At 37.9% G+C, this 20521-nt stretch overlaps 1 protein-coding gene across 14 annotated transcripts in view; it reads left to right on the top strand.

The window, feature by feature from the left end:
• FKBP5 (FKBP prolyl isomerase 5) overlaps positions 1-20521 on the top strand; it is a 135755-nt gene that overhangs the window by 95692 nt on the left and 19542 nt on the right. For all 14 annotated transcript variants that reach the window (XM_049092058.1, XM_025418556.3, XM_025418548.3 and 11 more), the window contains 3 exons: positions 1517-1659; positions 2610-2724; positions 17282-17438. In XM_049092058.1, coding sequence (XP_048948015.1) covers positions 1517-1659; positions 2610-2724; positions 17282-17438 — 415 coding nt within the window. The remainder of the gene's footprint in view (positions 1-1516; positions 1660-2609; positions 2725-17281; positions 17439-20521) is intronic.

Raw genomic sequence — 20521 nt, 5'->3', positions numbered from 1 at the left:
TCTACTGATGGAGAAAGATCAAGATCTATATTATTGAGGGGTGGAGAACAGGGAGAAGGGACAGAGAAAGAATTCTAAGCAGGCCCTGTGCCCACTGTGGTGGAGCCCAACCCTGAGATCATGACCTAACCTGAAACCAAGAGTTGACCGCCCAACTGACTGAACCACACAGGTGCCCCAAGATATATATAAAATGAAAAGCGGGATCCCTGGGTGGCGCAGTGGTTTGGCGCCTGCCTTTGGCCCAGGGCCTGATCCTGGAGACCCGGGATCAAATCCCACGTCGGGCTCTGGGTACATGGAGCCTGCTTCTCCCTCTGCCTGTGGCTCTGCCTCTCTCTCTCTCTCTCTCTCTGTGTGACTATCATAAATAAATAAAAATTTTAAAAAAATTTACTAAAAAAAATAATAAAAAAAATAAAATGAAAAGCTGAGTTGAATGTATAGTATGCCGTCATTTGTGTCTTAAATTTTTTATAAAAAGTGACAGCATACGCCAGAAGGATATAAAAGAACAAGAGTGGTTTCTTACAAGGAGGGAATGGATGCCCTTTCACTTTATGTCTTTCTCTCTTGTTTGTGCTTTAATAATAGGCATATATAACTTTCAGATTTTTAACTAAAATAAGTATCTGATCTTTTGAAAAATTGTAATACTTAATGAAGACAAGCTGTAGTCCTAAGTCGCAGATGCTTAAATGCATCCCTACTTACCTACTTAGGTATAGAGTTCCCCTTACTCTCTAATATCCTACTACCCGTTATCAGTTCAGGATAACAGCTTTCTTCAAAATTCATTTCCATTGAGATTCATTGTTTACCTGAATCAGACCTTACGTTTTTTATTGACATAGTACCTCATTTTTGTATTTTATCCCTTTAAGTCACCTACATTTTTATTGTTTCCCAAAGGATTTGAGACTGCTTATTATAAGATATAATTTCAACTATATAGGATAATATACTTCTACAGTTGTGGAGCAAAGTCAACTTTTGGTTTCCTGGAAGTAGGAAAAAAAAAATTCTGAGTTCAGTAGTTCTTGTGATTTGACAAAAGGACACATGACTGTTTTGCTTAAAAAAAAAAAAATGCTTTTTTCTTTTATTAAATTTTGAGAAGATATCGTTCATGGGGCCTTTTATGCAATTTATACCTTTCCAGTTGTTTGTTATTTTTGTCTACCCAACTAAATTATAAGCATCCTTAGGACAAATTCCATTTTATTCCATACTATTTTTGTTCTATCTATACCTAGAAAAATGCCCTGATTATTATAGTGGAAAAATTTTTTAAGTTGATAACAACTTTCATCCTTCTCAATAGGGAATCTTCTCTGATCACCCTCAAAAATCACAGTTTATTTCTTGGTAGCTTTTACAAGGTTCTTCTGTAGCTCCTACTTCCTGAGTGTGTAATGTAAAGAGAATAGGAAATTTGTTTGAACTTGTGTTTTATGACAGTTAAGTATTTTTAAATATGGCCTACAGCTTTCAACCACCTTTTTCTTTCTCTTAGGCCAGGTTATCAAGGCATGGGACATTGGGGTGGCCACCATGAAAAAAGGAGAGATCTGCCATTTACTGTGCAAACCAGAATATGCATATGGCTCTGCTGGCAGTCTCCCTAAAATTCCCTCGAATGCAACTCTCTTTTTTGAGGTAAGTATGTGTGTGATGTTGCCTTTTTAGCATCTGTTCTACTATAGTGCTGGCTCTGAAGCAACAGGCAGTGGAACAAGGAGCTAAGCTTGCTATTGAGGATCAGATCCGACTTATTTATTTTGGAGCTTGGCTTCTTGAATTGTTTCCCACAAACCCAAGGGGTGTGTGCCAATGCTTTCTTAGAAACGTGTTTCTGGCACAGAAAAGTTATATCCAAATAAACAAAAGACACCAGGCTTGAGAAATAAAGGTTCTGGTCAGTGGTGTGAGTATAACATACCCAAAATTGACCAGAAAACAGGTTGGAAATGTGGGAGGTAAGTGTTGAAATGTACTGAAACCACATTGTAAGATATTTTCATGTTATACAGGCTTACTGTTTGTCACAGATCTCACTTCTTCATTAGAAGCTGTAGGTGGTGATAATGTTATTCATCCTGTATTGAATTATATATATATTTGTCAAGATCTGACTTAAAAAATGAAGGGAGGAAATGCCTGAAACATCATAATTAGGTAAAAAAAAACACCTTTAGTTGTCCATAAGCCTGATTCATAGGATTTATTTTTACATTTAAAAAGGGAATTCCATGAATCTGGGCTGGAAAGGTGGTGGCCTTTAGAGTCCGACAAAATAGTTCTGGGCCAGCACCTTGGAGCTCTGGCTTTTTGCCCACAAGGCAGCCCTCCTAGTGTTTCCTGTCTGTCTTTGCACTGCAGTCCCACAGGATGCAGTCCTAGACATTATCATTACATGAAGGCTCTTTCCAGGTATTGAAAGTGCAGTGTTCTTTTTTTCCTACTTTTCCAATAACTGAGATACATAGATAAATATAAAAGAGTTTTATTTTGTAAAATGAAAGGAGAATTGGTTGCCCTTGTTTTTAAGTATGTTAAATTGGCTCTGTTTGGTCTTTTCTCAGCCAAATCCTTTTTTTCCTTTCTAGATTGAGCTCCTTGATTTCAAAGGAGAAGATTTATTTGAAGATGGAGGCATTATCCGAAGAATCAAACAGAAAGGAGAAGGATATTCAAACCCAAATGAAGGAGCAACAGTAGAAAGTAAGTATCGCTGTGACAGTGAACTGGTCCTTAAAAATTGGGTTCCATTTATAGGGAGAAAAGGGAGGTTTCTTTCTAAAAATCTATTTATAGCAATAAACAATTGAATATAGCCCGAGAATAGTTTTAAATTCAACATTTATTTAATACTGACTTTATTTGGTAAATATTTATCTAGCATGCCCATGCCAGGTACTGTGCGAGCTTCTGCAGACCCAGAAGGTGAGGAAAAGGTAATCTTATCCATCAAGTCCCAAGTCTATTATGGACTCCTTGGTGTGCCAGCAACTATATTAGCTGCCTTACATATTTATTCATTTATTTCTTAAAATAACCTTACGAGATAAAATTTATTATCTCCAGATGAGGAAAATGAGTTCAGGAAAGTTATATAAATTGCACAGAGTACAGAGTTCTAAACAGAGCAGTTAGATTATAATGCCATTCAGAGCTCTCAAACCCATCTCACTGGCTTTCCTCAAGGTCAAAAAGTTTATTTTAGTTAGATCATAATTGATAATAGTGTTCATTCTATTCTGTGTAGGAAATCTGGGTTCAGGTTGCTTTGCCATTTACTGGATGACTTAAAGCTATTCTGTGTTTTTATTTGCTGTGTTGGGAATAAGGAGATACTGTCGAGGACTGGGATACCCAGTCACTCTTTGTTCCTCCCAGAGCCTGTTCTGTATACCATTATGTACATCACTTGCCACTTTATGCTGTAATCAGTGTTTACCCATTTCCCCAGTATGCACCTTGAGGACCAGAATCTTTCTTCATCTTTTTGTTTCCAGCATCACCTACAGGGCCTTACATGCATTTGGTGTTCGGTAGATGCTTTCTGCGTGGATAGATGTTTGAAAGATGCCATTCATTTGCTTCATAAAGCTGAAATACTTTAAAAAGGAGAGTTGTGAGAAAACAGAAATATTTCCACTAAGAAAACAATCAAAGCACTAAACAAGGGTGGCAATATGAACTATTATAAAAGGCCTATTTAAAATAGAGTCCAGGGTGCCTGGGTGGCTCAGTCAGTTGAGCATCTGCTTTCAGCTCAGGTCATGATCCTGGGGTCCTGGGATTGAGCCCCATATCAGGCTCTCTGCTCAGTGGAGAGTCTCCTTCTCCCTCTCCTTCTACCCTTCCCCCTGTTCATGTTCACTCTCTCTCTCTCTTGCTCTCAAATAAAATCTTAAAAAAAAATAAAAATAAGTTAGAGTTCCTTTGGAACAGTAAGCTAGAATGGTTGATTTTCTTATCTTTACTGTAGTATTTATTATTTGAGACCCGTGTTTCATTTTGGGGAGTCTGGAAGATTAGTTCAAATGGAGTTATTCATTTAGTTGGAAACAATTATAAATAGTATTACTATATTATTGCAGTTGAAATGTTTAGGTAGCTATCGTTCATGGTAAGTTTTAGAATAAACGAAGAGGAGCTCAGATGTTAGAGAAATACATAGACCAGTAGTCAGAGAGAGGATTCTGGCTTCAGCGGACTCTAACTAACCCTTGAGTCTCTGGGCTTTAGCTTCCTTTCTTTACAGTGATCCTGTAGGTCCTGCTAGCACTGAGCATTCCATGATAGAATTCTAAATGTTTATGAAAGTCACAAGGATGATAGAAAATTATCTTTAGCAAGTACGTGAAAAGATTATCTATACTACACATTTTAATTTTTTAATGAAAAATTTCAGGCATATACAAAAATGGAGATTTTTCCCTATGTTACAGTTACTCCTCAGATTCAACAGTTTATAATGTATATTTCTAAACTGGAGGATTTTGGTAACCAAATTAAAAGGAAAAACTTTTCCCAGTTATAAACAATGCCGCAAAGCTACCACTGCAGAGTTAACTTTGGGGCAGGCTAAATTAAATCAGATCTTGCTTTTAGTAGTATTTTCAGTGGGAATCTTTATTTTCAACTTTCTGTTTTAAAATAATTTTCAACTTACAAACTGTGAAACTAGTACAGAGAATTTTCTTATATGCTTCAAGCTTTTCCTAATGTTCACATCATCCCTCACCACAGTACATTTATCAAAATCAGGAAATTAACAAGGAGCAATACTATTAACTGTTCTACAGATCTTAGGTGAGTTTCATCAGTTCCCACACTGATGTCCTTTTTCTGGTCCATGGTCAGATTCAGGATCTACTGTGATATGTAGTCTCTCCAGTCTGAGACAGTTGGATCAGTCTTTCTGTGATTTTCATTATTTTAGCACTTTTGAAGACAACCGTCTGGTTATAAAATATACTTCAGTTTGGGTTTGTCTGATTAGATTGAAGTTACACATTTTTTGGAAAAATATCATATAAGCAATAGTGTGCCTTTCTCAGTTCAATCATTATCAGGAGACATGTGATAGTGATGATGTAACTTGGGTCCCTTGGTTAAGGTGGGATCTGCCAAGTTCTGCTTTGTAAAATTTCCTATTTTTGCCTTTCTAAGTATCTCATTGGGAGAGAACTACTAGGAGATGGATGATCCCAAGATCTTCTTTTACATTACACCTTAACAGTGATTTTAGCATCCATGAATGATTTTTTTTCCCCATGGATGACTTTTGTATGCAACGGTTATAACTGTAGTATTTGCCTAATGGTGATTTTTCTATTTCCATTGTTCCTTCTTCAATGTAATTGGAATTCTGCTATAAGGAGGGGTTTCTCCTCCCCTATTTATTCAGTTGTTTATAATAGTATGGACTCATGGGAGTTTATTTTATTCTGTAGGTTATTATTCATTGCTATCTTATTTATGTTGTTGCTCAAATTGTCCCAAGTTTGGTCATTAGAAAGTGCTTTTCAACATACCTCCTGTGGTTTTTTTTAAAGCACTTCCTTAATTTTTCCTTTTTATTTCTCTCTCTCTCTCTCTTTTTTTTTTTTTTTAGATTTTATTTATGGGTTGCATAGGTAGCTCAGATGGTTAAGCATCTGCCTTCAGCTCAGGTCATGATCTCGGAGTCCTGAGATTGAGGCCCATGTTGGGCTCCCTGCTCAGCAGGGAGTCTGCTTCTCCCTCTCCCCCTGCTCATTTTCTCTCTCTCTTTCTCTCTCTCTCTGTCTTTCTCTCTCTCTCTCGTTCTCTAAGTGAATAAATAAAAAACATTTTAAAAATTATTTTATAAAAAGATTTTACTTATTTATGTTAGAGTAAGCTGGGGGAAGGGCAGAGGGAGAGAATCCCAAACAGACTGTGCTTAATATGGAGCGCAACCCAGGGCTCAGTCCCACACCCCGAGACCAAGACTCTAAATGAAGCTAACAGTTGGATGCTTAACCAGCTGAGCCACCCAGGCACCTCAGTACTTCCTTACTTTTGGTACAGGATGCTCTCATTTGCCCTGGGGCTGGAATCAGCTATTTTTAAAGAAAATCTGATTTCTTTTATTAGAGAATAGTATTTAGAAACCAAGATCTGAGTGCTAGGTATACTCATACTATGGAATGTTATTGTTTCTAGAACCTCTCAAGTAGATGGATGTAGGAAATATGTGTGCCTCAATCTGCATAAATATACACAATCAAATTTATTCTTTACTAGTCTGTATATATATATATATTACAAACTATGAGTACATCCTAACCCTTCTATTTCCAATCCAACCACAGGTTCACTCTCACCTTCTCCCTTTGCTTATTTAAAACAGCTTTCTCCAGCAGTGAGAAACCTCACTCTCATTATCCACAATATATTTGCTTACTGCTTAATTATAGTTTATATAGAACGTAGTTTCAGAATTGCTAACCCACATCTTGTGAAAAATAAGCTTCCTAAAAATGGGAAATATTTGTGTACAGTTCCTTTAGTCATGAGCCTTAAAGCATACATGAAAACAACTGCTTTCCAACTTAGGTTAGTTCTTTTTCCTCACTCCCTTCAGTGTGGTTATGCTGTTCATTTATAATGCAGTTATGTTCATTTACATCTATGTTCCATTTAGGGTCCCACACACACTCTGGTTGATGTTTACTGTTTGTGTTTGGGGTAGGTGAAACATTACCGTGATTCTAAACTATACAAAAAGATATACACAGAAGTGTTTTCCCCCTCATCTCTACTAACCTGTTCCCATTTCCTCATTATTTCCACCTTCCATCCTACCTACCTACCATTGGTCACCAGTCATATAAGTTCCTGGTTTATACCACCTGTATTTCTTCTGCACAAATGAGCAGGTACCTGCATTTTTTTCTCTTATGACCCCTTCCTTTCTGTATGAAGAGTAACTACTATCAATGGTTTTTAAAAGTATTTGAATAGTTCTTTATCTCATTTTACTTTTTTCTGTTTCCAAATATCTTAAGAAAGGGTAATGACTGATTGTTGTCTCTCATATTGTTAGGCTATACTTTCCTAATAAACAAATTGTTTATTTTTACTTTTTCTCCCCAAAAACCTTTTTTGGTTTACTGGAACAAATTGGTTTTATAAAACTATATTATATTTTCACTTATCAAGGGTAAGGTGTCCTGCTTTCCCTCTTTGAAACAAGTTTGCTGTGTGTGGGAGGAGGACAGAGGGTTGACTTAAAAGTGGTCTCTGTCCAAAACTATGATCACCTTGTTCTTTGGGAGTCTTCTTGGTCCTTACGGGTATCCCTATTCTAATAGCGTCACCTGTACACTTAGATTCAAAGCCAGTTCTGCAGTGAAGGAGAATGGGAGACAGTGGTGATCCATCATATAATATATCATTATAGATACACAAGAGTTACAGAGTGCCTGTCACTTCTATGTAAAGGTACAGTGAGTGGTCAGGGGAGGGGTGCACAGGCTTGGCAAGTGGTAGACTTGGTTTCTGAATCTTGGAATCAGTACCTGATATTCTTATGACTTGAGACAAGTTACTTGACTAGCTTGGGCATCCAGATTTGTCATCTATAAAACAGAAATGATAATCTTTTTTTTTAATAATCTTTTTATATGTAACACAGGGCAATTAATTTCTTTTTTTCTACCCTCCTTATTCTGCTTATATACTTTGTTTTGCTTCCTGAATATAGATTTAAGGAAGGAAATCCTTGACTCCTGTTTCTCTTATATCCTACATCTAATTCATTAGCAAATCCTTTTGGCTCTACCAGGGTTGACCTAGAACCCATTATTAATTTTTCCTTGTTGTCTTGTTTTCCTGTTGAACAACAGTCTTCAAATTAATTCTATAGCTCTTACTTATTTATTTATTCATTCATTTATTCATTCATGAGAGACACAGTTAGAGAGGCAGAGACATAGGCAGAGGGAGAAACAGGCTCCCTGAAGGGAGCCTGATGCGGTACTCAATCCCAGAACCCTGGGGCCACGCCCTGAGCCAGAGGCACTCAACCGCTGAGCCACCCAGGGGTCCCAATTCTATAGCTCTTAATACTAATCGTACTTAAGTTGTATTTCTCTAGGATATTTGTTTGGTTTTTGAAAAATAAAGTTATGGACTGAAATCAAAAGGCTTTTCTGACTTGTGATCTTTTACTTCAATTACTTTGTATTTGGAATAAGGGAGAAACTTATGTTAGTTGACAGGATTTATTCTTCCTCAAAGAAATATTTTTAAAGATTTTATTTATTTGAGAGAGCATGGACACAAGCAGGGGGAGGGGCATAGGGAGGAGGAGAAGTAGATTCCTGGCTGAGCTGGAGGCAGGTGCTTAACTTGACTCAGCCAGCCAGGGTTCCTCCTCCTCAAATTTTTACCCTCTCTGTTAGGATCCTAATAATTGCAAATCAACTTTTAGATTCTGTTCCAGTGTGCTTTTTCTTATGTCGATTAAGATGACCATCTTGTAATTTTATTCAACCTTGTTCTTTTTCCATTAAAAAAAAAGTCAGTGTTCTAAGGTAGTCTAATTGACATTGAGATGATGGATATTTTAGTCATCATACTTTAGTTGGCAGTAGAAGGTACATTGTTACCTTTAAGCTTTGCTTTCTTAGAAATCTAATCTCACTGACTTCAGGTTCTAAATAGCTACCACTCTTCCTTCCCCAAGCCCCCTGTCTTTCACATTTTTGATTTGTTAACCTCAGTGCTTAGAGCAGACACATCAAAATGCTGGCTGTATGTGGCCGTCTTGCCCTACAGTGCTTTCACCATATTTGAATGCAAAAAATGCAATCGCCAGTGTTTTCAAATGTGAACATTTCAGCAGAGCCATCTGCAGGATTCAGTTTGTTGGAATACCCTTCCTTCCTACCTCCTTTCGCTATTCAGATCCCAGTGAATAAGAGACAGGCAAGGGGTTTGGAGAATGATTTCATAAAAGAGTAAAAAAATCCATAATCATGCTGGAAAATAGGAAGAATGCAAGAAGTGGATCAGAAATTATGAAGAATTTCTAGAATATATAAAGTAAATAAAATTAGACTGATGGAAACTAAACTCAGGAAATCCAACTCAAAACAGGTGTAGAGAAGTTCTCTGGAGAGGTACATACCATTCTCAACAAACTTGGGCAGAACTCCAAGCACACAGTCGGCTGGTGCAAGGGAGCCAAAGCAGGCTATGGGGCAATCATCATGGTTGTTATAAAACAATATGGAACAGCTGGGGCAGTAAACTTTAGTAGCAGTACTCAACTTTAGCTGAATTTAGAATTACCCGGGGAGTTTTTTTTTAAATCCTGATGCCCAGACCAGTTAAATAAGAATCTTAAATCTCACAGGCTGGAACTCCAGGCACAAATTTTTAAACTCCCCAGGTGATTCTAATTTGCAGCCAAGGATTGAGAATTACTCTAGGGTCTGGCTGTGTCTTTGCTCCTGGGCTAAAGTCAGTAAGGCCAGATTTCCAAGTTAAAATAGGGATGTGCCTCAGAAGACTCCATGTGTTAGGCCTTGGCCTAGAGAAAAAAGACATAAAGTATCTTTGAACTTTTAAAGCAGATTTGAATGTGAAGAAAAGTGAAAAAGCTCTGCACAATAGTAAATAGGCTCAAGTGTTTTGCTCCTGAAGACTTTTTTGTATATCACCGCTGGGGAAAGGTATCCCCAGCCTTCATGTGCACATCATGCTCAGCTCATAGTAAATGCTCAGTAAATATTTCTGGTATTTCTGGTAAATATCTCTCCACGCAGACATCTTCACAAACAGCCCACCTCTTTGGGGAAAAGCCTACCATGGAAATGTATCTAACCACTAAGAAAAACTGTGCCAGATAACGACAATCATTTGATCTTACTGAATCCTTCCTTTATAACATGACCAGATAACAAAGAAACATCACCAAGTACCGTGAGAAAAAGAAGCACCAACATGGACTAAGAAGAAATAGAAGAGAATTTTTAAAATACTACAAGGGCGGGTGGGCGGGGCGGGGGGCACTGAGCAGCTCAGTCAGTTAAGGGTCTAACTCTTGATTTTAGCTCATGTCATGATCTCAGGATCCTGGAATCAAGCCCCATGTCGGGCTCGGCGCTCAGGACAGAAGTCAGCTTGTCCCTCTCCATTTGTTCCTCCCCCTACCCCCATGTGCACACGTGCATGCTCTCTCTCCCTCTCTCTGAAATAAATGAAAAATGAAAAAAAAATAAGATACTAATTACTGTCTTCAGAAATATATAACGGGACATTAAATTCATAAGTCAAAAACCTGGCTTCTCTGAAAAAGGAAAGTGAAGATAAAGTTTCTGGAAATTAAAAATATTATTATCAAAACTGGAATTCAGGGGAAGGGTTGAAAGGCAAAATGGGCAGTCCCAGAGTTCTGAATTGGTGATATAAAAAAGGTAGTCTAGGGATCTCTCAGAACATAGAGTGAGAAAACCCAAAGATATGGAAGGTGGAAGAAAGAAGATAGGGATGAAAAAATCAAAGACCATTTGAATCTAATTAAACATGTAATAGTAGAAACTTTCCTAAAGATAGAAGAGCTTCAAAGGTTGAAAGGGCCAGTTGAGAGTGTCCTACAGCAGTAAAGAGTGCTTTTTCACCTAGATACATTCTGGTAAAATTTCTTAATTCCACAGCTTAAAAGAAAATTTTGAACTTTTCCAGGTAGGAACAAACTCTGAGCAAAGGAATGAGAATCAGAATGACATCAGATTTATTCATGACACTAAATACTACATGACATCGCTTTGAGTATTACAACTATGGGGTGTTTTTTTTTTTTCTTTTTTCTTTTTTTTTAATTCATGAGAGATAGAAAGAGAGAGAGAGAGAAGCAGGCTCCATGCAGGGATCCTGACGTGGGACTTGATCCTAGGTCTCCAGGATCACACACCCTCGGCTGAAGGCGGCGCTAAACCACTGGGCCACTGGGGCTGCCCGCAACTGTTGAGTATTTTGAACCTAGAGCTGTATACTCAGTTCATCCTTTAAGAACAAAATCAACTTTTTGGAATATGCAGAATTATATCCTTTTTGAAAAAATACTGTAGGATATACTAAAATAACACAAAAAATAAAGCCAAGAAGTGAAGACTTCAAGGCATAAGCAACATTAGTGAGCAAAAAGAGTACTTCCCGTGTCAGTAAAGTTGCATTTAACTTAACAGATCCCTGAAATGGCAAAAATACAATGTTAAAAATAATGATAACAATCTAGAACTAGTCTCTGGATCATTTTAACAAAATGTGGTGCAGATGGGCAATGGAGAGGGGAGGCAAAATTGTCTAAAATGATTTTTCTTGGGGCACCTGTGTGGCTCATTTTGTTGTGTCCAACTTTTGATTTCGGCTCAGGTCATGATCTCAGGGTGGTGTGATTGAGCCCTACTTTGGGCTCCATGCTGGACGTGGAGTCTGCTTGATAATTCTTTCTCCCTCTCCCTCTGCTTCTCTACCACCACCACTACCCCTCAGGTATGCGTTCTCTCTCTCTCAATAAATAGATAAATCAAAAACAAAATGGTACCAACAATTTTGAATAGAGAAATTAGTTCATGTATGTACATGTTGAGATCTAATAGAGCTATGAGGGTTCTTTGGTTTTGTTTTTCACATGCTTTTGAAGTATTTGTGAATGTCCTGGTAAATTTTTTCCAGTAAGAAAGCAAATTCTTGAAACCACTTTATTATATGTTTTCACAAAAAAATATAGTATGGCACTTGGTCTAAAATGGACAGTGTTTATTCTTTTAAATATCTTGTTTATGTAGCTTCTTCTAGAAAGGCATATTCAAGTCTTCAGGTAAAATAAAATCCTCATAGAAATAGTCCTTTTTTGTTATTTAAAAAAAATCCAGCCAATGAATCATTTATTTTAAAATAGTGTTAAAGGACAAAAGCTCCATATCAGTAAAAACTTTAAATAGCTCTTGGAATTTATTAAAAATAGGAGTACTGGGCAGGCCCCTGTGGCTCAGCGGTTTAGCGCCACCTTCAGCCCAGGGCGTGATCCTGGAGACCTTGGAGACCCACGTTGGGATCCCTGCAAGGAGCCTGCTTCTCCCTCTGCCTGTCTCTCTCTCTCTCTCTCTCCTTTCTCTCTCTTTGTGTCTCTAATAAATAAATAAAATCTTTAAAAAAAAAAAATAGGAGTACTGACCAATATTCAAACAGGAAAATTCCTATGAGTGAAAATTACTACTATTTTCCTTAAGGCCCTGTTTCAAACTCATTGTTAAGTAAATATTAACTTTCTGGCCTTGAACTCTGTGGTAGACATTATGAGGTACAAAAGAAGTGTAAGACATGGCCTTCACCTCACCTACTTTTAGTTCCATTCATACTGCAACAGTGTTCTCCCTGGAGCCATTCAGTGGCTTCTTGTATCCAGGTTCTAAAACATGTTTAATCTGGTCTAAATTACCACTAATTGCAGGAAAATAATCCTAGCTAACTTCCATTGGGTTCATCTCTGTGCATCCAAGCAGATAACAGTGGTCTCACACAGGAGATCCCGGACGTGAAAATGAAGGAATGCCGGCTGCTGGGCCCTGATCTAATCCTCTCGGCAACAATGAGTTAGCTGGAATTATTTTGTGGTTGAAGAAACTGAGCTTCAGATAATTTAGATGACCTTGCCCAAAGCCACTACTATAAAGCGGCAGGATGATACTGGAGTCCACGTCCGACCAAAGTGCTGTCCCTGTGTAAAGAGGGGAGTGATGAGGGCTTGTGTTGGGGTAGAGTTTATCACTGTGCATGTGCCTCCTATTCAGATGAAAATCTATAATCCAGTTGCATGGATTCTTCTATTCAGGTAGCCGGGGTGCCTGACTGTCCTGGGTAGGTAGCATCTGCCCCTTAGTTCTGTCAGCTGGTATTTGGTCCTCTCCCACGGTATAAAGTGGTGCCAAGGAAGGGGGAGGCAGTGCGGGGGACTTTGACCACCATGCTTGATGGGAACAGTTTCTCTTCTAATCAGTGATGAATATGCCTCTCTTGATTATAGAAATCCATCTCTGTTTCCTCATTTGCCGTTTCAGGGGGTCATTAAGAATCCACTGTCTCTTGGATGTTCAGCTCTATTAGGCAGGCAGAAACTCATTTGGCATGGATTAGGCAGCAGAGAAAACCCTTGCCATATGGGAGTAACCTGTCACAACCTGGTTTTCTCTGGCGAGATGACTGGTCTTGTCTAGTAGTAATGCCATTACAGCATTCCCATTCAGATCCCCATGACCCAGTAATTGTTTTGGGAATGAGTGCAAAGCTATCAGACACCAGCTACTATAATTAGAAAAGGGAAAAGCAGACACTTAGCAGAGCTAGCGTCTCTAGGCTGGAGCACTTACAGCACTGGTTTTTTTGGGTGTTGTTGTTGTTGTTTTTAGGTTATGGAGTCTCCTTCTCAGTTTTGCTTCCTAAAATACAAATTCTACAGTTTTTGGGTTCTTGCATTCCAGTTTTTGTTACTGCAGTACACTCTCTTTCCTTTTCCCCCCTATTTTAATCAGAGTACAAATTGCTGTCAGCACATCGAGTTCATGTGCCAGCCACATTCAGAACAGGGTGTTCTGTGCTCTTCAAAACAAAATTGCTCTAGGGCAGTAAGAGAACAATAAGTCAGAGCTCCAGTTTAAGTGATGTTTTGCAGCAGACCCGGCTTACTTGATGTGGTTACACTCGGATTGCGCAGCAAAGCTCGGGTAATTTCATTTGGTTTGACTTCATGGGATTTGGAGGACCTCCCCCCTCCAAGTTACATAGACTTTAAGTCCAGAGAAAATGTTCCTTTTTAACTTGTGTATTTTTTTTCCTCTACCAAAAAAGCCCTAAGTAGAAGCATCCTGTATGTACTTTTATTCTCTTTGGGCACGTCATAGATCATTTACTTCCCGTAAATCATGCTGGTTGGAATTAGCAACAGACCTCCTGAGCCCTAGAGGCCAAGCTCCCAGTGAGTCATGTTAGTTATTATTAAATATTTATTAAGTGAGTATTTGCACTAAGAGATGCAAGGTCAAAAGCAACCACACGTCTTCCTTAGCCAGAGTTGCTACGGTTTCCTTTGGTATCGATTGTTGAGACAATTAAAAACAAACAAACAAAAACAAAAAACAAAAAAAGCTGAGCACCGGACCTGTAGGAGCCAGGCACGTTTACTTTACATCTATCACCATGAAGGGGGGCCTCTGCTGTGGCAGTCCATGGTGCTCATTTCTGGGGCTCCAGGGTACTGTGTGAGTTCTTGTCAGCAGTCTTGTAGAACTTGTCACACCAGTGTTCTGAGTTTAGAAACCAGTTAAGAGAGATAGCCTTTGCTACTTATAGATGTAAAGAATCAATGGGCTGTATACTCCCTGAGGCTGTGGTACCTTCTCTTACTCTGACATTCCAGATTAAAAGGTAGTGGTTTTATATATACATATGAACTGGTGTGTGTGTGTATGCTTGTGTGTGCGCGTGCATGTATCGGTTTAAGATTTTTATGGTACTGTACGTAGTGTTCAACTCCAACTTAGAAGAGTTAGATTTAACAGAAAAAAAATTTAGCCCATATAATAAAGTAGTAAGTACAAGAGTTATTGCAGATTTTTGCCTTCCTACCAGGTGGCCATAAACGCTAGTTTTATCATTTATTGTCTCTCTTAGGCTAGCTGTTTTCATCATAGTTTGCTTACTTTCCTTATAATTTGAACTTGTTTTTTCAGCTTGCTTGCTTCACTGATCTTTCCTAACATGTTGATTAGTAGCCAATCTTTCCCCCCTCTAATATGATGGGTTGTCCCCATAAAAAGAACTTCTGAAATTATTTATATAATTTTAACATCAAGTACATGAATCAAGCTGTAAACTAGCCTAGGAAACTGACACACAGGCAGGAATCCTTTGCAGAGTCTCTGGATTTCCTGTTTTGAAAACATTCAAACTTGATCAACCAAAAACCACAATGAATGTACTGATAGTTTCCTCCTCCACTAAATGTACTCTCCTTTAGGGAGGAAGATACTTCTAACAATAAACCTCTGACAGAAAAATCTGTCAGCTAAGTTGTGAAGTACTAGGATAAGTCTCAATACTTGAGAATATTCCATAATTCATAAGCTGAAATGCACTTTGCTCAGCAGTTTTTTGTTTTTGTTTTTATGATACTTCATGAAAAGTATCATCACATGAGTCTCTATCAATATCTTGGGCAGATTTTAAAGTATTTTAGAGCATAAACTTTTCAGAACTCTCAGTTCCTTTAGTAACAACAGCTTTTATTTTAGTAAAAATGTCTTAAGCTTTAGACACCTTTCAGAACCTCTCTAGATGTATTTGAAAATAATTGAATTTATTTTGAAAATATTTTCTAATTCAAAAGAATTTTCTATGTGCTGTAAGTTGGTTGAGTTTTATTTTACCTAGAGCATTCCAAAAGTGACTGTTAGGATCATCTACACTTATGACTGTGGGACATAGAGCCAAATTCCTATATGTCAACTCCACCCTGAGAGCCACTGTATTTCTTACCTTTGTTTGGAGGGTCATGCCTCCCTCCAATTTGGCCCAAGTTGCTTAAACTCCATCCTACATCTGTGATGGAAGCACATCAGGAAGGTCTTAATCCTAGTAAATCAGAAAAGGGTAAAGAGCTTTGAAGCATAAATGTCTAGGTGACATCATGGCTCTTGATGTCTATTCTACCACTGTTTACTTTTCAAAGTTTCTCTAATTTTTCAGGCCTGGGCTTAAAGGGTAACATGATCAAATGATAAGCTGCAGGAATTAGCTTTGAAGCTTGGTTTCTGGCCTATATCGAGAACTATATCACTGGGTCATGGATTTATAAAATTATAGAATTTCAGAGGACCTTTGAGATCATGTAATTCAAAAGTAGAGTAAGTTGGAATTGAATTTGTATTTGTAAACTAATAGTTGTCTCATGAAACAAGTATAACAAAATGAGTAAGCAATGTCTTAAGCAAGGTAAAGTTAAAGAAAGCAGTAGAAAAGAAGTGTTTTAGGAAATTGTTACATTTCAATCTAGGCCATTATATTACAGAAATTAGAATAAGGAATTTTCTTAGGAAAGACCAATTACTACATTGCTTGATGACTGCTGTGCTATTGCATGAGCCATCCGTTTTTCTTACTGAATCAAAGACCTAAATGGAAGAGAATGATATGAAAAATAAATGGAAAGATTCAGAGTTGTTTATCTTAGAAAAAAAGTCAATAGATCGAGAAAAATACACAGACCTAAATGTGTCTAAATGTGTTTTTCCTATTTTGTCTTGAAGAAACATAAAATAAAAGCTCCTTGTCTAATATGAAATTACCCTGGGAATAATCTGAGTGAGTTTGAGTAGAACGGGTAATCAGGCCCCAAGAAATTGACCTCTTAACATTTAAGAAGAGATAGTTCAATAATTTGATTTGTGAAGTTATAGTAGACTAATAATTCCTTCACACTTTACAGTTATCACTCCACTAAGGGCTATAGCTATGATATAGTTATTGATGACATTGGCTTTGGGTTTTCTGTTTACTCAAATTTATTTGTGAATGAGATTAGAACTCTTAAGAAGAGCTTCTTTATGCAGTTAACCTTTGTTTATCTTTGGGGAAATAGTCATTTAGTTCTTTTTTTCCAAGCATCTGAAGTCAAGATGTCATAAATGTTTAAGTCGCTATATACTTGATATTAAATTTGTGACACCTTGATAATTATCTATCAAATATTTTAGCATTTCTTGATCCTGTGTTACAGGTGAGGAAATCTGTCATATAGTAGGTTAAACCTGTGTTTCCACTTTGTTTTAGTATCCACTAAGCTATCTTATTATTTTTTTAAAATTCATTTATTTATTTTAGAGCCTGAGTCGGGGAGGGAGAGGATGAGAGGGAATTCTCAAGCAGACTCCCTGCTGAGTGTGGAGCCCAAGCCTCTGAGATAATGATCTGAGCCAAAAGAGCTGGCCACTTAACCAACTGAGCCACCCGGGTGCCCCCAGCCTATCTTGTTGATACAGTTGTTGATAATTACAAGCTTAAACTTAGAAAAAAATAGGATTACCCTTAAATTTTCAGACTGGGTAGACTAAGTGTCAACAGGACATACCCCATTTGTCTCTGGATGAAATGAGAAAGGGGAAATAAGCCTTTATCCCTTCCCTAAATTAGCAAGCCCTGCGGAGCTCCTTTATTGACAGACCTGTCTCCTCTCCTTCAGTCCACCTGGAAGGCCGCTGTGATGGCAGGATGTTTGATTGCAGAGATGTGGTCTTCATTGTTGGGGAAGGAGAAGACCATGACATTCCAATTGGAATTGACAAAGCCCTGGAGAAAATGCAACGGGAAGAACAATGTATTTTATATCTTGGACCACGGTAAGGAGCATACCAGTTCCATACACAGTGAAGTTACCTAAAGGACGGAGATTTCAGTGTGTGTGTGTGGTATATGAAGGTGGTCTACTTTCATTCTTTTGCATGTAGCTCTTCAGTTTCCCCCACACCATTTATTGAACAGACTGTTTTTTTCCTCCATTATATAGTCTTGCCTCCTCTGGCATAGATTAATTGACCAAATAAGTGTGGGTTTATTTCTGGGCTCTCTTGTCTTGTTCCATTGAGCTATGCATCTATTTTGTGCTAGTATCATACTGTTCTGATTACTACAGTTTTGTAGCATATCATGAAGTCTGGGAGTATCATACCTCCAGGTTTGTTCTTTCTCAAAATTGCTTTGGTTACATAGAGTCTTCTGTGGTTCCTTATAAATTTTAGGGTTATTTGTTCTAGTTCTGTGAAAAATACTCTCGGGGGGCAGCCCGGGTGGCTCAGTGGTTTAGTGCTGCCTTCAGCCCAGGGCCTGATCCTGGAGACCCGGAATCGAGTCCCATGTCGGGCTCCCTTCGAGGAGCCTGCTTCTCCCTCTGCCTGTGTCTCTGCCTCTCTCTCTCTCTCTGTGTTTCTCATGAATAAATAAATAAAATATTTTTAAAAAATACTCTTGGTATCTTGATAGAAATTGCATTGAATCTGTAGGTTGCTTTGGATAGTATGGACATTTTAATAGTATTAATACTTCCAATCCAAAGGCATGACACATCTTTCCATTTGTGTCATCTTTAATTTCTTTTATCAGTGTTTTATATTTGTGACAAAATGGATAGACCTAGAGGGCATTATGCTAAGTGAAAGAAGTCAGACTGAGAAAAATACCATATGATTTCCCTTATATGTGGAATCTAAAAAACAAAACAAATGAACAAACAAAACAATCAAATACAGAGAAGGAACTGCTAGTTGTCAGAGGGTTTGGGGGGGTTAGGTGAAATATGCAAAGGGGGAATTAAGAGATACAAATTTATGGTTATAAAATCAATCACAGGGATGAAAGGTACAGCACAGGGAATATAGTAAATAATATTGTGCTGATATTACATGGTAATGGATGGTAACTGTACTTATGGTGAGCATAGTGTAATATACAGAATTGTCAAATCACTATGCTGCACACCTGAAACTGATACAACATTGTATTCAACTATACTTCAATTTTAAAAAAACAAAAACAGATACATTTGCTTTTGCAATCAACATTTTAGTTTTTTTCAGTGAAGTTAATGCTAACGGTGGAAACAAATCAGTCTACAGTTAAGTCATGGAGTGAATTAATAGGCCATATAGTATCACAAAGATCTGCAAGCCTGTTTACTTGATTGTTGTGTGTCAAGGATAGGACTGACAGGCAAGTTTTGCTGTTTTATTTGTTTTGCCTGCTTTATTGCCAAGACAGGAAGCTATTGGCTCATCTCATGTGCTTCTCTAGGCCCCCTCTTTCCTTTTCTCTAAATTAGGTGGGAGGTAGTAAAACATGTGAGGGTTGGAAGTAGAAGAAACATTTGGATGATTTATTACCACTTGAATTTGTGCCACCTGTTCTTATACAGAGCCTCTGAAAAAAAAAAAGTGTTCTTCCTGAATCTAAAGGCAGCGGAGATGACTCATTTTTGCCTAAATTTTTCCCATCATAAGGATATCCATTAGCACTTCCCAGCTTAGAACTATCAGACACTAACAGTCTCTCTTATGAAAACATGTTTGGTATTATTTTTAGACCTAAAATTATACCAATCTAACCCTTCTATCTTGAGAAAGGGACCCTTGAGAGAAACCAGGGTGTTTTGATTCTGTTTGCATGAAAGTGCATCTGCTTATCTGGAGTTTCCTCCCACTCTAGCTCCTTGGATTTCAGTCCCTAGAGTTTGAGTTATTGAGAATCTGGATGGCTTGCACTTACCAATAGGTACCATCATGCCTTTTGTACAGTTGCTTGCCTTTTAGGAGCCTCAGAAGTAATCCAGTGGCATATTCACCTTTGCCCTCATAACTTGAGCTCTGATCCTACTTCTCATGGGTGGGTTTGGCCAGGTCTCCAAATGCTCTATACCTTGATCTGTTTTAGAGCCTTCAAGGAGGCACCATTTATTTCATATCTTCTTTTTCTCTGTCATCCTTTTTCCACTACTGTATTCCTGCTTTAGTGTGTTTTATTTACATTTACCCTATAGTTGTATTTCACCTTCAGGGGAACTTATTTCTCTTATTCTAGAAGGAACTATTCTTACTCCAGTAGAGCATAGAGAGAGCTTCTCCTCCATATCCAGGTAATATCTCATTATTTTTAATCTAGCTTTCTACAATTATAGTTCTAGACTCATATAAAGAGAGTGGTATTTATGTCCACTGTATGCTTTCAGGTTTAAGTTCTACAGTATCTACCATATAAAGTTGTGGAGGTCTAATGAATGTGAAGAACTTTGCAGAGTGCCTGACACATAAACTCTCAGTACATTAGCTGTTATTGCTGTGGTGACTATTTTTCTATTCTATTTTACCCTCAGACTACAAGAAAAAGGAAACCCTGTTTTAACATAGGATAAATTTTTAAAATATTTTCAATCATAAAAGTAATCAAGTTTTAATAAATTTCTAGGTATAAGTTTTTTCATATGTCTCATGGTAAATAACTCATCACAGTTAGAAAGGAACATACTCTCTTCAAGATTACTCTTGAGGAGTAATATAAAATGCACACTCTGTGGTGTAAGGCTTTGCGTAGGTTCACTACATAAGACTAGCCATATAGGTAGACCATCCCCACACCAAGCGGTGTGAGTGCTCGCAGTGGGCTTACTTGTCTTGCTCAGATCCCCACACAGCACGGAATACTGCATTTGAGTGTCACTGTACATGTGGCTGCTGCAAATGCACACTCTATAGTTGTCTCACGTCATCTGCGTTTCATTCTCTAGAAAATGTTCAGGGCACACCTCTGCGACTCTGAGAGACTCCTTGGTAGGATATTTTCGTAATAAACTCATAAAACACTTCCACAGAACCCGTTTTCTTTCTTCTCAACAGAAGAGTGTCTTATATACAGTGTTTAATACTGTGACCTGTTG

The sequence above is a fragment of the Canis lupus genome, chromosome 12 (genome assembly GCF_003254725.2).
Source record: "Canis lupus dingo isolate Sandy chromosome 12, ASM325472v2, whole genome shotgun sequence".
NCBI lineage: Eukaryota > Metazoa > Chordata > Mammalia > Carnivora > Canidae > Canis > Canis lupus.
Note: the sequence above shows the minus strand (reverse complement) of the source record. Positions and strands in the feature narration are given on the sequence as shown.